This window comes from Homalodisca vitripennis, chromosome X (assembly GCF_021130785.1).
Source record: "Homalodisca vitripennis isolate AUS2020 chromosome X, UT_GWSS_2.1, whole genome shotgun sequence".
In the NCBI taxonomy this organism is placed as follows: Eukaryota; Metazoa; Arthropoda; class Insecta; order Hemiptera; family Cicadellidae; genus Homalodisca; species Homalodisca vitripennis.
The window spans coordinates 67,887,052-67,905,192 of NC_060215.1; the positions used below are offsets into that span (position 1 = coordinate 67,887,052).

Here is an 18,141-nt window from a genome sequence, read left to right on the forward strand (position 1 = left end):
TAAAAACTGAATGTAAAGAAACAGCTTTATCTGACTGTGTAACAAGCCCATTTACTGTGAATTTATACGATAGAGTTTATGTACTCAAGCAATGAATAATTTTGAAAATTTTTCATCCGTTTTTTTTAAAAGCAACCAACTCCTTTTGGAGTTGCGAGTATATTTAATATATCTTAAGGTCCTATTCCTCTGAAAGGTGAAAAATACTAATTCTGAAGCGTCACAGGTAAAATGTGTAAAGGCCGGAAGGCTCGACGCGACTTACTGTATAGGGCATGTCTATTTATCTAGAGAAGACAAAACTCAATGTTAGTCAAAGAAATTAAACCTGTTTGGAGATGATAGGTTAAATCATGCTACAATTAATGCATAACATTAAACCGGTGTTGTGATAAGGCAAGTGATAATAACACACTTGAACTTTGGCCTTCTGTACGATTGTAATTCAACCACAGTCCGCTAACAATATAGCACTCATTTCTTACGTGATCAATTAAATGAATTACGAAACTAATTTTTATTAATGATTTTACATAATCCGTTTTGCGGGAGTTCGTGATGATGTTCGCTATTTCAAAGCGCAAGTAGGTTTTGTACATTTAGGCGAAATTTGACATATACAGTATACTGTTCGTATATAACAAGTGATGTCTGATCCTTCTTGCATCAGTCAGCTGCGCGGTCTCGTGGCCAATGCGACGTGCGGATATTTTATACGAGGATCGATGAGTTTAAACGAGGTCGGAGAAGCACGGAAGATGAAGCACACTCCGGTCGGAGAAGAACGGAAGATGAAGCACACTCCGGTCGGAGAAGAACGGAAGATGAAGCACACTCCGGTCGGAGAAGCACGAAAGATGAATCTGAAGCACACTCCGGTCGGTTCGTTGAAATCACCACACAGGAAATCACCGATAGGGTGCATGATATGGTAATGGAGGGTCGAAGATTAAAAGTTCGCGAGATAGCTAACATGTACGCATTTCAACCGAAAAAGTGTATTGCATCCTCTATAATAATAGTGTCTTTGGATGAAAAATTTAATTTTCTTGAAACTACATTTCCAAATTACAGGTTTCTGATTGTGTATAAGCTTTTGTTTGCATTGGAAAACGGAAATGGACGCATCATTATTTTCTGAATCTACTATAAAATAAATTGTTTAAAAAAAATTTTAAAGTTTCAACAAACTTCCTGAATTATATAAATTGGAAATCGTCATCGGCTGTTTAAAAACTGTAACAACTAATAATTCGAGACATACGTTTTGTAATGTAGGCCATTGTCACCAGTGCTGTTCAGTACTCCGACCGGAGTGTGCTTCATGTTGCACTGCAGTTAACCTGTGATCAACTTGTGTGAGTTGCCATTTGATTAAATTACCTGGGGTTTCCAGTGATGCGGGGGGTCAGAAAGTTCGGGACTTTGAAAGACTTTGGCAAATGGGAAAACAAACCCAGCAATTGGTATTACTGTCAAGTTTCGTGCACGGAATAATGAAAAGGTCGCCATGGCGGCCATGGTGAGTTTTTGTACGATTCACAAAGGCATCTCAAGCAGCAATTTTGTGTACCAAAAAAATAAATAAAATTTATTACATTTTAAATGTACATAGAATATAAAAGGTAGTATTTGGTAACCACATCTCCCATGACGTCTATATGGATTCAACGAAGACTAACCATATATAGGCGAATTTTGTTTTTAGTGTAACAGATAAAATGTTTAGTGATTTGTTTGTTTGGTAAAAGTAAACGACATTTAAAATGAATATATAATTTAATAGGCATAACTTCATTTACTGGACTAACTCCATTCCACTTTATTCTGAATATTATCTGATAAACTTCCAAACCCTAACATTACGGTGAGGTTTTCAGGAGGTAGAGTTGAAGCAATTTGCACCGGTACCGCATAGTGTATCTATAAATTATTATATGTTGGTAATAATAATAATAATAATAATGATTATTATCATGGAGATAGTTAAAAAAAAATTATAAGCTTAAATTTCGAAACACCACATGTATTTTGTATCAAGTGCTTTCTTTCACTACAATTGTTTTGGTATACGCCGATAACAGTTATAAATTTTAAAACTTCTGATTCATAAACCTATTTTGTGATTTTCTCATGATTGTACACGTGTAATAAAAATCACTAGATTCTGTTTCTAAGCATTTATTTTCATACGACAAATTAATTTTTACACAAAAATCTTGATTAAAGTATTTAAAATACTAATATTAAAAAATTAAAATTAAAAAAAGTTGTTGGATTTTGATAAGTTTGATACCAACACTTTAAAATATTTACCGTTTAGAATGTGGTGTTTCCATTGCGTAATTAATACATTACATCTTAATAAAACAAATACATGCAAAATACAACACTGTTTTTCTTTACGAATTGTCAGATGAAAACCAAATGTCCGTTAAACATGCCGACATTGATCAGACATAAGTTTTGTTATTTTAGTCAAAATAACAATTTCCACATAGGACAGCATTGTTCAACAATTCCATTTAAATAGATAAGATTAATTTATATGATGTTTTAAGATTGATAATTAATATATCTTAAAACTCGAGGTCCATCGTGCCCGCCTTTTTTCCTTCTATATCACACTCCACCTACCCCAGAGCACCACATAGGTTCTACTTTGCTACTCAGAAACGCTGTTGTTACGTATTGTTATTGTGCCATGATGGAAGGGAGTGTAGGAGGATGCTGGTGAAAGAAGAGAGTGTAGTAGAGGCCCCAAGGTAGATGAAGTGAAAGCTGAGCCCGGTGGTATCGGCAGGTAGACGGCCCCAACCCTAAGCTCCCGACACCCCGTCACGGGCTATGGGGGATGAATCGAAACCTGAATTCCATCTGGACTCGGAGCAGGGGGTTGGGGAGCGAAGCGAGCGTCTCGGTCATGTGTGAAGGGCCGGGCAGTAAGGACCCAGTGGTGCAGTAGTGTTCTAGTGGTCGTGTCAGTGTACTACAGTGATACAATCATATACGCTACTACATACCAGGATAATATTAGTTATATAGTGATCGTGTCAATATACAACAGTGAGAATTTGCATATACCTTTTATACGGACAAAGTCAGCCAGTTGGTAAGTTTTCCCACTGTAAAATATCTCAGCTTTAGTTTTAATTAGTTCTTCCGATTGCAGGTAAATATACATAACACTCAAGTGTCGTAATGTGCAGTCCATTGGATCCAATGTTTTCATATAAAATTAACACTCTAATTTATTAAATGTGAGATTCGCAATGGACAGTGAAATTCGCTTCTACTGACTCATAAGTTATAAATAACAACGGTATCAATTTACAATAACGTGACCATGGAAAGGTATGTTCATTTTTTTTCCTGAAAACTACAATTTTTCCTGAAAACAATAGTGAAGAAAAAATTCGTCGGCAACGAAAATCAAAGGAGTTAAGATTTTTTGAAATCCTCTGAAAACTCTGTTTTTGACAGTACCTCTGGCAATTTTACTGAAATGATGCTGACTAGTACGTTAATCCTGTCAACGATGCCTGCCCGCTGCGCAGTGCTGCGCACTGCTTGCTCTTTTAGAAAAAAAATTAACTCGAGCTTGCAAAAGTCGAATCCCAGATCACGGGATGCCCCTGCTCCTTAACCCTCCAAGTGTTGTTCGACAAAATTTTGTCGGTTATTTTCCATCCTTAACGCAATAATGCCCGAAAGGCATCAATATAATACAATAATATACTTTCCCCCCAGTTTATATGCACCTGTGATAATAATACTTGGCTATAAATGCCCAACCCATGAAAAAAAGTCCATTTTCCATGGTCACGGTATTGTAAATAAATACCATAACAACTTACTAAGGTCGGATCGATGTCAAGGCTGGCTGTAGGCCTAGTAATGTTATTCTTAAGTATTTGTTTCAAACGTTACAACGCAACCACACGTAAATTCGTCTTCTATAGGACAAATATAAACAAATAATTCTGTAAAATGTATAAAGTTATTATATTCACTAATTATAGTGCACTAGACCCCGTATATTAACGGTAATGGGCTTTTAAGATCAATTCGATGTAAACATTATTAATTTTTCTATACGTATTACAATTATTTACGACTTTGTGAACTATTATTTCATGTCAAACAAGATTATTCATAAATCAAGTATTAAACTTGAGGTTGTTCTCTAGCTATCAATTTACTCATTACAAGTTTAGAAAGAGGTTTTAAACATACACCATAATAGGCAAGTTTCTGTCATTAATAGGCGAACTACATAAATAAACAACGCATGTTGAATGATAACAGTGGCTTATGACGTAAACTACTCGTTCTGTTGGCAGTGCCCTCCCTATTGAAGGTTGTACCACATGTCATTCATCAGTTGACATATCGACAAGAACTAGTATACAGAACCATAGCTCTTCTCGGCCCAAAACATCTTAAGTTTTGTCCCGATACAGTGCTTTGTCAATAGATGACGCCATACCTCCCTACAATGAGTGATGTAAAAGTAACGCATTTTTCTACAACTTTACAAACAGCTGAGAGTTAGTCCTAAAGCAAGACCTGATCCGTGGAAAGATTATAATAAAAGATTATGTCTGAGGAGACTGGTCTCATACAATATAAAACACACACACACACACACACACACACGCGCGCGCACACGCACACGCGCGCGCGCGCACGTACTTGACCCACATATGACATTTATGATGCATGGTCCCATAATATGACACTCATGATACTTCGTTCCACTTATGACACTCAGGACACCTGGTCTTATACCTGATAGAACGATAACTGAACCAACATATGCCAAGAGTGACCCCACATTTATGATACAATACCTGGCCCCACATATTATATGATACCTGATCCCACATATGACATAATACGTGGTTCCACATGTGACATGATACGTTGTTCCACATATGTCATGATATCTAGTCCCGTATGTGACACGCTTAATTCTTTCTTTAATTTTAAAACTCTTTAGGGTTCATTAAAAGACTATCCAAAGCCAATAGCACAATATTTTGTTGGTCAATAATTTTTCAAGTGCGTACTTTCATGATGTTAATTTTTGTCACAGTATGATGCCTTATTAATCTTCATTAGCTCCATAAACGTACTCACGTTTTAGCTGCTTTAGAACAAATATTGAAATTGGTTGAGATCCATATCAGCAAGAAATGTGATTTATTATTGGATCTTAGCTATTTAATCCTATTATTATATAACATTTATATACGACTCGATGGGTATGTGTTACTTCATCCTACAGTGTAGAATAGATACACTGACTATACTAATATAATAAATTACAGTTTAATTTATAACTATAAATTTGAATTTTCGTGTAACAATTATATGAAAAATTCTCATATGATCTAGATACATGAGTGAAACTACACACTTGATACACGTTTTACATTGTTGATTTGTTAATCTATGATATTATCGTATAGTGTATTGGTAAAAAAATCTTATATTACACGGTATGTATCTTTTTGTTTCTAATACCTGTAATTAGTATATCAGATGGCTAAAATACTTTATTTATTCAGACAAAGGTCGTTTGAACCTTGCTGTAAGTGATTTAGAAGCAATTGTACCTGAGTCATATGCCAACGTGGCTGTCAGTACATCACAATAACCACACTATCAGCCAATCACAGTGTTACACATTACGCATCAATTGTTGTGATAATCATTCCGCGGCACGATAGTTTACATCATGTAGGTGGTAAATCCCTGTAACTACATCGGCTTCATGGAATCATCGTACATTTCAAGATTCGTGCTGTGATACAGCTTGAAAGCGTATGAAATTGCGATGTAAAAGATGTACAAGAATGATCACAAGACTACGAAACTTGGTTTGACTGTAACTCGAGTGACTCACTAGATATAGACCGCACATCGCGTGAGTACGGCCCACAGTCAAACAGACAGTTATGTTTTATTGTATTTAACCTGAAGTGATCTGGTGACAATAACAATTACGGTGGAGAGAAAAGGTGAAGTACGGAAGGCTGGACAGCAAAGGTACGTTTAATGCAAAAACACATTACATACAAAAACAATTCTTAATTGTTTTCAAAAGAATATTTTGGACAGTTGCAATTTATATAGTATATATACGTGAAAATGCATTCAAAGTTCTATATTTTCTGGTAGTGATTCCTAAAACGTTTATTCGATACAAAATGGTGACAGTTTAAAAGTTCAATAATGATAATTTCAACAGTCGCTATTTCAAAAGTCGTTATTTGTAATGAATTGCTTATGAAGTTGCCGCATTATATTTTAATAATAGAGAACCTTAAATTTATATGCATATTGACCTAGGCTTGCATTTAAGATTTTCATGGCACGCCCACGGCGTCCCCCAAATGTATGGTTATTGAATAAACATTAGTTAAGATGGCTGTATAACGTTGTGCAATGTTTTTAGATTTTATATGATACGGTGAATCAAATACTAAAATGTTTCTAGCTGATTTACACGCCCTGTATATAAAACATTTGCATAAGATCAAATGAAGTAAATATACCCGTTAGTTCAAGTTATGTCATTGTAAAATGGTAAAGAACGTCTTTATGCGCATAAGATAAGGAAAGTAAACTATACTAGTTAGTTCTTGTGATGTCTTTCAACACAACACAGTAGCAGATAATGAAATACGATAAGCTCTTGCTAAACAGATGAGGAACACCGCAGTTACGTTATGTAGTAGACAAAGCTGTTTATTAAGTATTACACATGCAATTTCTCAAAATTAATATCTACATTTTGCAAACTAATTTTTTTATAACACAATATAAAAAAGTCAATCTACTCCCCACTCCAAGTAAGTATAATAATGTATTTAGCCTGCACAAACACAGTTCCTGGATATTTCATTATACTGAATTAAATTAGTTGACAGATACGAGTATTACGCGCCTTACAGTACATATCTAAGTCTAAGGCATGGTAGTTTTCCCTTACAGTACACGCTCCTCTTGTATGTAGAAGACATCAGAACCTACAACTCTGATTCACTCTTATGAAAATTTATATTGCGTACTGCTTGTGAGTTTCAGAGACTCTATTGTAAATACAATTTAACCAAGTGATCAGCACGTTCGGCGTATTGATTAATTTTGTCAGGACAATACTTGGATCCTTCGACCAACTGCATTGCACCAATGATTAGAAACTTTTTGACATAATGTTAACCTAAAATCAATATGAAAAGTAGAGAAAAGGAAATTATATTAAAATAAAATATTAACACCTTAATTTAAAATCTTAATCAGTATCTGTACCAGTGCCAAATATATTTTTAAATGTTTAAATCAAAATTGTCAGACTGAGGTTTTAGACCATTGGACCACACTAGGCTGTCTGTAAATAAAGAGGGAAAAATAAAAATAAAGTATCCCGAGTATTTTATTAAATATGCATTCATAATGTTTATGTATAGTAAAAAAATTACAGTTTAATTTCATTACACCCAACCAACTAATTTCTTCTATTCAAACCTGAAATGTAAAAATCAACAAACAAATAAAATCCATGGTGTAAATAGAAATGCAGTACAATACTACGCCACAATAATATGACAATGTAGCCAGAGTGCTTGCAGCGCAACCTAGTTTCAATCTCTAAAACTAACCTGCTTGCCGCAATAATTCAGGAGACTCCCACAAGAGTTCAGTAGTTGCCGCCTCCCACATCTCTATTCTTTCTGATCATTTATTTTATTTCCTTATTTCATATTGTAAAAATGTCAGACTCCTACATTTTTCCACAATACATAAATAAAATGGTCTCTGCCCTCTTGATATAAGGAACTAAAACTAAAATTAGGCAGGTCAGACATACCATCCTAATGCGGAATAGTGATTATTTTGTATTCACTCTCTGGAACAATTGTATATTTGAAGATAAAATGGGGGGGGGACGATTGTACCCCTTCTGAAAGTAAATATTTTTATATTTCTTTTCCAAACTACACTTAAATTAATTGTAAAATTATCTCATGTTTAAAGTACGCTTTAACCATTTTTACTGGTTGGTTGAGATGGCACTTATACAGGGTGATATACACTAAGGTGTCTAAAATAAATTATTGTAAGAGAAAAAATTGATCTTTGAGGATACTTAATATTTTAATTAAATTTTAAGTACAGGATGAACAAAAATTCAGAGATCTGGGGTTTGATTCACGAAATATGACATTTGTATTCAAGAAATTTTACTTGGTGCAGTCTTTTTTAAATAAGCAGCTGATTTTTATGTATAAAGTAGAAGTATAAACCACAACTATGGTAATAATGTGTATATGTATGTATGTATTTGTATTTTATGAGTATATAGTGATCATCCATATTAAAATATGTTTATTATAAATCACTGTCATGATTGTTTTAAACAATTTTGACTTAATTAATGTAACAATTTATCGTCAAATTGAAATGTCTAAAAATGATGCTGAAAACACCTTTGGTTCTCTAAATAAAAATAGACTACTATTTTGAACATTTTTATTTCGATCTGTTTCTTGGATTTCTGTTATAAATTTTATTATGTACTGACATTATGATGGATAGGCTATAACGATTGCTTCATGGTTTGAATGTATAATATATGATTTACTATTATGATCTTTACAAAATTCAAATACAAAAGTTCTTTGGTCTGCAAATTTACATAATTATATACATGATGTGGTTATATCATTTAAATATTTTAATACATGATCGTTTTGAACCTTCATGACTTTTTAGAAGATTTCTGTTAAAAAATGATCAAGTTTTATATCATATTAACTCTGGGTTCATTACTGTGAAAGTAAATGTGAAAAAAATGTTTTGTCTTCACATAAGTGTTAATCTGGTGTACTACTTAAAATCCTACATTTCACAATTTTTTTGCCTTTAAGGTCTTTAGAATTATGTGTAACATTACATATGTTAATTTTTACAAAACTAAACAAATTAAACGAGGGACCTCCAAATTTTGTTACATTTTAAATTAAAAATTCATATAAATATTTCTCATAAAAACGCTTTACACATAATGCACTTTTTACATATGTTTGATATTCATAAAAGAGGATAAATGTGATGTTCTTAAATGAAATTGAATAAATTTACAGTTTAATGTTATCTAAAATGATAATGACGTATTTTATGGAGAAACCAGTCCACTATTCTAGAATAATATGTTGTCTTGGAATCAATTTAATATGCACTTTGAAACACTCTGTATCTCTTACTATAGTTAAAAATATATAAAAGAAAATTTGCAGTTGCACTTTTAAAAATCGTTGATCATTCATTGTAATTTGCTATAAAAGTTGAGGCACAGTTCTATTGGTGGGATCACAATCCCGAATGATCATCTGTGTACAAAATTGTTTACTTTCTGCTTAGCACTCATATTAAAGATATTGTGCTACCAGTTTACATTCAAATGCTAAAATAAAGTCTGCATTATTTCATTTAACTATGTGGCATTGGGTCTAGTTCTATCTCTAAGTTTTAAGAGACAGAAACAACATGGAACTAAAATTATTTCTGAAAAAAAAAAAAAAACATGGCAGAAACTTGAAGATGTTTACATACAATTTTCCCAATTAATTTTAATTGATATGTTAGGTAAAATATTGTTATATAACTTTATAATATTTTATTTACTTTTTGATCAATATTTAATAGAGCCATGAACGCTGCTTGACATAATGTGATTTTTAATGGATTTTAATATGAGTTTTGTCACTATGTGAAATAGTAATCTTGCCTTTTTTTACTCACTCATTGTTTAAGGTCTCTTTTAACGTAAAACTATGAATATTTAGTTTTCAATTTGTAATTGTTGCATATGTACAATTACAACCTTGAGTGATATTTCAATAAAGGCTGCTATAGTACATAGAGATTGTACATAGACCAATCTCTGTTCTCTTATCTGCTGTTATTAAGGAGAATTATTTGCTTCCAGTAGGTACAGCTCAATGAAGGAGAATTATTTGCTTCCAGTAGGTATAGCTCAGTGAAGGAGCCATTTTAGAATTGTCTGACAGTTTAGGAGTGGACAATTTCTTGTTAATTTTTGTGAAATTTACCACTTGGTAATTTATGACATGTTCAGCTTATATGTATGCAGTAAAAAATTAAGTGATGCAGTATAATTTACTTCCTTTGTATTTATTTACTCCAATATTCCCTTCAATTATTTTGACTTATAAAATTGAAGAGTTGGGTTAAAAGGGCCAGTTTGTGTGTACTTGTATGGTATGGGTGTATTATGCAACTATTTATTTTTATTCATATTTATTTTATTACATTAGTATGATAGATACATGAAATTTGAAACATAATTTTATTGTCAACATGTATATTTTCAAGGAACTATTTCTTGAAATTGTTGCTCATAATAGTATCCCAAAAGTATTGTTTCAAACTTGATTCAGGAGCCTTAAATAGACAAATATATTCATTATAAATTACTTTAAAGTATTAACAAAAATTATGTGGGTGGCATGCTATGAAGATTGTATCTCCAACTCAAAAAACTTAAGTACCATCTGAAATTAGCCTCCTGAATACAAGGGGGAAGATGGTTTAGTCCTCTGTGTTTAAGGTTCATTCTGTATGAAATCAACACAAAAATTTACTTGGCCACCTCAGAATTTGATGAAATTTGGTATGAATGTAGTCATCATATATATTAGGAAAATTGCCAATTTCTCCCCTACATAGGCCTATTTTAAATAGTCTCATATAAATAAAGTATAAAGTTTCTCAAAATCCGCTAAAAAACCACAAGCAACGTATTTTGAAATCCATAGCTTTACTTCTAATCAAGATAGAGAGATGGGAGTGGTGTCATTTTACTCGGTTTTAAATGTTATTTCTTTTAGTATACAACACAACATGTTAAGCTATAAAAAGATTTGTTTTATATAATTCAAAATTTTAGTCATCTTTAAAAGTAAAATTTTGAAGATATAAAAAACTTTATAGTTTATATTTATATTTTTTGGGTAATTGATTCTCAAAATTTCAAGGTAGGCACCTAATGGGTTTATAGTTAAATAATAAATTAAAAAAAAGTGTTTTATGAAACTGTTAGTCAACCTAACTGCTACAAATTTTCCTAACTTTATTACATTAATCATGAACTTAGAAATAAATTTTTAACACATACATTTTAGGAAAAAGTGATTCAGAATTGAAGATTTGTTAAGTTTTTATGGTATGATAATATGTAAATCCTTCCTTTATTAGTGAAGGGATCAACTTTACAAAGTACAAGTAGGTATGTTTAGATGAAGGACCAGCAGGATGCTTCATACTGTATGAAATCAGTATTGGTTGATATATTCCTGTCACTGGTTACCCGAAAGTTAGTCGTACCGGAGGAATATCGAGCTAGCATTTTCAATTGGTTCCCTGTGCTAATGAATATTTTTACCTGTATAAGCTTAACAGGTGAAGTAGATGAGTTGAATGTGAAAGCATTTTCACTCTTTCTTGGTACTGCTAACATGAGTTGCTGATTATTTGTAGACTGAACCTATTTCTAGTTCTTATTATTGTGATAATTCAAAGACTATGTTATTATTACAAAGTTTATATTTGTTAATTTTCGTAGCCTGAGATTAAGATATAAAATGTAAGTTTTATGCAAATATATTACAAAATTATAACTTAGTCATTCTTGGCGTGTACACTCAACCATGAGTGTGATATTACAAGGCGCTCTGTAATTTAAAAGGAATGTTTGCACACTTTAATATTGTTATAGTCTGTCATTTTAAATAAAATTACTGTATTTTTAGTATACCAGTATTATTTCTTACTTTATATGTATGTAGGGTATTTAACTTATATCTTGACCCTTCTCAGAAGTTTTATTCCAGCAAATTAGAGGTTGTTAAAAATTAGATGTACAATAACATCATTAAATCTTTGTTTTATTTTTAACAGTTCTCAAGGGGGAAAAATGAAAAGTTGTTAAAAATATCAGAAATATAATTTTTTTTTTACTTTTCTAATAGTCAGTAGGAAATACAAACTATAAAGTATATCACTATAATATACAGTACAACAATGAACAAGTTCATAAATATTAATAACAAAATCAAATGATTTGTGAAGTGGACTCCACTTGTATAGAGTTTGATGAACTCTTGTACAAAGGTCACTAAAGGTAACACATTTATTTACAGCTTATACATAGTGCTTATCTAACACACACAGTTTGTAAGTAAATGCAAACTAATAAACAGTCTAATAAGAATAATAAATTATATCTATCTGTGCTGATTTTAATATACACACACATCTAACCTCTTATACCTAATATATTATGTCTTATTAACAAATATAAAATAATAATAACTGCTTCCACTGAATTTTGAATGTTCAATCAATTACCATTTGCTGATTATTTTCACTCTGTTGTGTGTCAACATTGTAGCTGCCTTTGTACATGAATTGTTTATAACTATGTCATCATGAAATAAGAAGCCAGCTTCCTGGAGTTTGGTTGTTTTAAATTTTATGGGAGTTGATTTTAGATCAACTTCGTATAATATTTCATTCCATCTGTGTGTTTGTAAAACAAATTTATCACTGATAGTATCATTAAATCTGTATATATTTTCAATATCATCCGTTAAATCTACAAATATACATTGAGACGATCCAGTGATTGTGTGGAATGTATACATAGTATTCGTTGCTATAAAAATAAAGTAATCTTCTAGGAACAAAACTCCTACTGTGTAGGCTGCAGGCATCATCCACACCAGCGTGATGGTGTGGTAGTTATAGATTTTAAAAGAGTGTTTATGGCATATAGCCAACAATCCATTTGCTATAGCATAAGATGATCTCCAACTATCTCCATAATTATATGTTGAGGGGTAGAATTCAAGTTTGTCCAGATTGAAGACATAGAGGTGATTCTTGTTATTTCTGACAACTTCAATTAAAAGGTCCTTTGAAGGTGTCTTTGATGTTACAATGCCACTTATTTCATAATTGTTCAAACCCGGACATAAAACTGTCCCCAGCTTGGTACCAGATAGATTCCAAATATGTAGTTGGTCGTCACAATAACCTACAAAAAAATTCTCCTTCACGATGCAACCTACATTAGAAGGAACAGTTTCCATGTCTTTCATTATATTTACTCTAGTCCTGTCTGTTCTATTAAACATAAAATATTGTTCAAGGCTCCACTTTGTATTTATTGGAAACCCATAACAATAAATTTGAACTATAGTTCCCTGAACAAAGATAATTTTGTTTTCATCTAATTGTGAATAAAAATTCACTACGTGAGATGACAACGGAAGAACTGGATCGCTGATATACTGTGGATAGTTGCTGATGTTCCACAGCATTACTCGGTTCCTTCTAAAGGTAATTAGATGGTCGTTGGTAACAAATTCACATCGTGCTCCTTCATAACTTGGCACCCAGTATGGGTTCTGTATATTTATCATTTCCTGTATCATCTCCCCATTTTTCCAGTGGTTCCACAGGATATGTTCTTTCATGAAAGCTAATCTCCACTCTCCTATAGGACTTAGAGTGTTTTCCAATTGCTCATTTTCTGGAGATACGAACTTTGGCTGCACTCTACTTACAGCAGTAGCAAGGTGCTCTGCTATGTTACTGCTGCAGTAACGTTCCCAGAAAATGTCATTTCCAAAGATTTCTCTCCAGGTTTGGCTGGTACCACAGCATGCTGCCAACTCCATTGGATTTAAACAGTGAGCTATGATTTTCACCACCATCATTGGTAGAGTCTCCATATTATCAATGCCTGAAATCAATAAATACACATCTAAATACTGGTATACAAAACAAACACTGGTAATCTCAATACAAATATTTAGTTACTATGTGGCACTAAACACATACTTATCAATATAGTCTTTAAAGTACAGAGTACTTTTTCAAAATATTGCACATTTTACCATATCAAATAATTTTAAGTTAACACTGTACAGTATTTGTATGTTTGGAAACTGCAAAAACCATTTTAAGACATCTGAAATAATTGTGGAAGTAAAGTTAAAAAAGAGAAATAGCGGACACATACTTATGGGCTGTCAAATATTATCATAAGTTAGTTACTACTGATATTATCATATATTAGTAAGTTTTTGAATTATCTTTAATTGTTTAAAATAAGCAGGCAACTTCCACCTTCATTCAAACGATATAGTTCATAGTGAAAACAAGCTACAATAAATCTACACATATACACCAAAATGAATAACAGTTTAATTGTAAACATGTACCTTAAAGGACTTTGATTACATATATCTTTTTGTATGTAATTTATACATTCAAATATTACGAGCTGGCTGTAGTGAATCATCCCTGTTTTACTCCATGCGAACAATGTTCAAATTTAAAAGCTTTCATGCTCTTTTTTGGTCTAAGAATTGTTGAAGATGTTTAATTTAAAAAAATCTCTCTAAGGAAGGATTTTTCTCTCCAGCCTCAGAGAACCGCCTCTGAAGTTGTGAAAATTCCAGTAACAAATCCATTGGCAATGAAGGTAGCTTGAAAGAAACAACACTTCTTATTAATTGAACCTTTCCTTCGGATAATGAAATTGGATGTTTTAGCAAACATATACTTTTAACTCTACATTTTAGCAAACATTAAGTATGGGGTACTTGGTAAGTAATGTAATGCAGATATCAAAGACAAAGTTACTGTCCAACTTTGATTACAGATTTTAAGATTGTTATAAAACCCATTATTAGTTGTTTTTTGACAGAAGCAGGCTTCTTAGAACTGTGTATGTGTATATTTTCTTGAATGGAGCAAAAAAGCAAACTCAACTATGGTACCAGAAATGCCTTAGACCAGAAGTAAATTATAACCGTATACACCTTCTTTGCAGCTCTATACTGAGTGAGATTAACTAGTATTAATCTGATTCTGTACCACAAGGCATCTGTCACTGTCAATAGGTTAACTCCAACAAAAGGAATGTTATATTTGGTATTGTATTTAGATTTAATTTATTGCTCTTCATCTCTTTATGGCATTTTTATACCATCAATATATTTGATTTTTCAGCATAATTGAAAAGTAGACTTTATTTGTTATTATGTTTTGAAATTTGGTTAAGATAATAAAAATAAAAGAAAAAGTAATTAATGTAAAAATGTGATGAATAAAAATGCTTGCAAACATTAAAAAATAAGGTTTGATAAATAAGTTATTTATAAAAAGACCCTAGGTAGCCTACTAAGCATCTTAAAAATGGTTGATGTTTCCATGCACTTAAGAGTCTGACAGTGTTAAAGCTCGATAAAAAGTTATTTATGTCCAAAAAAATAGAGAAATGCAAGAGAAGATAATATGAAATACTATATGACTTTAATTTAAAAGTAGAATAAACCATGTATTTACCCCCCCCCCATACCTGTACAGAAAAAAATGATACTGTACAACTCAATAAAACAATTAGTTCTAAAACTAATTCTAATCGTTCAGGCCTATTATTCCTAAAATATTATGCAGGACTTGCCAGATTTATAAGGATTTATACTGATGAATTAAATATGGCATAAAAGTTCCATATACTTGACTTAAGGTTTGGGCTATAATAAGTTAAAGGAGTCTTAGATTTTAAATTTATGTTGATCATCATATGTTATTGATGTAAAATATTTAAATTATTAGGCACTTATGTATCTCAAATGATTTGTGAAACTTACAAGTTTCAAGGGCTCAAAGTGTAATGCAAAGGTCAGAAGAGGCAATGTACTTAAAAACTGTTATTAGTGGGGGTTTTTTTTTTAATGCAATAGTATCTGTGGTAAGTATTTGAGGGTACTTATTTAAACTTAGGTAAACTAGATAATCAGTGTTATATCAATTCAAGGTTAGAGATCTTGCATTGATGGTCATAAATTTTTTCATATTGATTTTGGTATATATATGTTTTTACAGAAGTACATGAAGGAGTCTTAGAAAGGAGGTTTTAAAAAGAAAATATTCCAGGGTGCAGTTAGAAGTGCACCTGTACAGTGCATTTAATGATAGAGATGTTTAATGACACTACTGATCTTCTTCTCCACAACCTGGCTGACAAAGTGAGAATTATGAAATGGATAACGACTTTAAAAAGCTTGGTCTTAATTTCAAAACTTTCTGCAGACAAACCTGTGGCTAAAATTGCAGTTTTGAAGCCAGGCAAAGAGCCAGAGCAAGCTGAAAGTTACAGCCCAATAGCACTTATTTTGGTTTGCGTTATAAGCAGCTGTACACTCTAGTCTCTCCTATTCTCAATCACGGCCTTGTTGTTGAACAAGCTGGATTGATACTTAGCCGTAATTGCTGCAACCAGGGACTAACATTAACAGCGTTTATTGATGGGGGTATGAGAGGAAATCTACAATATCTGTCATCTTCTTGGATCTTACAGCGATTTGTGACAATGCCTTCTTTATAAATTTTACAACCGTGTCCTGTGTCCAGTTGCATCATCTCAATTCTAGTTTGAGTGGTAAAAAATTCGTTCAAAGTCTTCCTTGGGCATATGGCAAGGGTTCTTTTAGAACCCTGAAAGATAGTCTACTTCAAAACCAGTTCCTGCTACCCTGCTTTTTAATGTATACACCTGTGACCTACCCTAACAAACTGTGTAGAAAGTTCATTATTACGATGATATTGCTTTTAGTCACCTAACACAAGGACTTAGAAATCAAACTGAGGCTTCTTTAAATCAAGATCTCCACCAAGAATATTTTAAGAAATGGAAAGTAAATCCTAATCCTTCTAAGACTGAAATATCCTGATTTCATCTGAATAACGAGTTGGAAAAGTACTAACTAAATGTCCTTTTTGAAGATGTTAAACGTAACCATAATGAATGTCTTTAAGTACCTAGAAGTCACAGATGATAGCTTTATAACGTTCAAAAGTCACCCGGTAAAGTCAGAACCAGATAATACAGGATCTAGCTAAGTTATTTTAGCACAAGTTCTGCGAATGGCAGCTCTGCCTCTGGTTATTCTGTAGCTGAATACTGTGCTCCCATCTGAAACAGATTACATACTTGAAGAATTTACGTATAACTTAACAGTATGAAATCCAGCCATCCTAAAGACCGCCACACACCAAACGGTCCATTCATCCAATGGATAGATTTTATGCCTTGGATGTCCACGGGATACTACCTCACCGCAAAAGTCCATCCGGATGAACGTACAAATTTGTTTGCATCTTGTATTCAGTTGAGTTGTGAACTATGTCAGGGAAACGTTGAAATAATGGCATTTAGTGTATCTTGGTCTAACATGGTTTTGTGAGAAGTGTACCATGGATCGCTGCTGAGGTTCAGCAGTGATGACAAAAATCAGTCCTACTATATTCAGTTATTAAACGAAAACATTGGGTGCACCCCATTAATATAAAAAAGAAAAGTGTTAAATGAATTCCACCATTTGATAGCAGATTTAGTGGGGGCGAAAAGAGAGTCAGATGGTATTTTAGATTAGGTAAAGAACAATTCGAAGAGGTTTAGACATTTATAGAGAATAATATAAAGAGGGAAGGCAAGAATTGCGGGAAATCAATCTCAAGCAAGGAATGACTAGCTGTATGCTTGAAGTAGGCTATTTTAAACTATTAAGAATTAGCAAAATCCCAAAGGTATTTATTTTTTATTAGTTAATATCGGCAAAAACATAATTTTATACATTCTTCAAAACTCAAAATTTATATTTTGCCTTATATAAATATACAGACAACAAATGTAGGCTACTGTTATATATATATATATATATATATATATATATATATATATATAAAATTTATTTCTTATATCTTTTTCATCATGTAATAAAAATTAAACATTGAACATTTTGAAAAAAATGTTTCTAAACATTGTTACCAAAAACAAAATGGCTACTATATGTAAAAAAAATATGCCAAGGAAAGAGTCGACAATTCTACAAGAAGCTTTAGTAAGGAATTAGTTAGCAATAACTGATTTTAGAGGTTCAAATAACAAGTTCAGACAGATAACCAAAAAAGACACTACAAGGCGAGGACTAGCCGGGTGGTGTCTGTTAAAGTGATGCCGTGAACATGCGC

At 32.4% G+C, this 18,141-nt stretch overlaps 2 protein-coding genes across 7 annotated transcripts in view; one reads left to right on the forward strand and one right to left on the reverse strand.

The window, feature by feature from the left end:
* Positions 1–18,141, forward strand: part of LOC124369128 — a 338,533-nt gene that overhangs the window by 102,745 nt on the left and 217,647 nt on the right. The window lies entirely within an intron of this gene.
* Positions 12,026–17,424, reverse strand: LOC124369131. Its single transcript, XM_046826900.1, has 2 exons — positions 16,930–17,424; positions 12,026–13,840 (listed from the first exon to the last, which is right to left on the reverse strand). Exon 2 carries the CDS (start codon positions 13,827–13,829, stop codon positions 12,438–12,440), a length of 1,392 nt encoding a protein of 463 aa, XP_046682856.1. The 5' UTR covers positions 13,830–13,840; positions 16,930–17,424; the 3' UTR covers positions 12,026–12,437.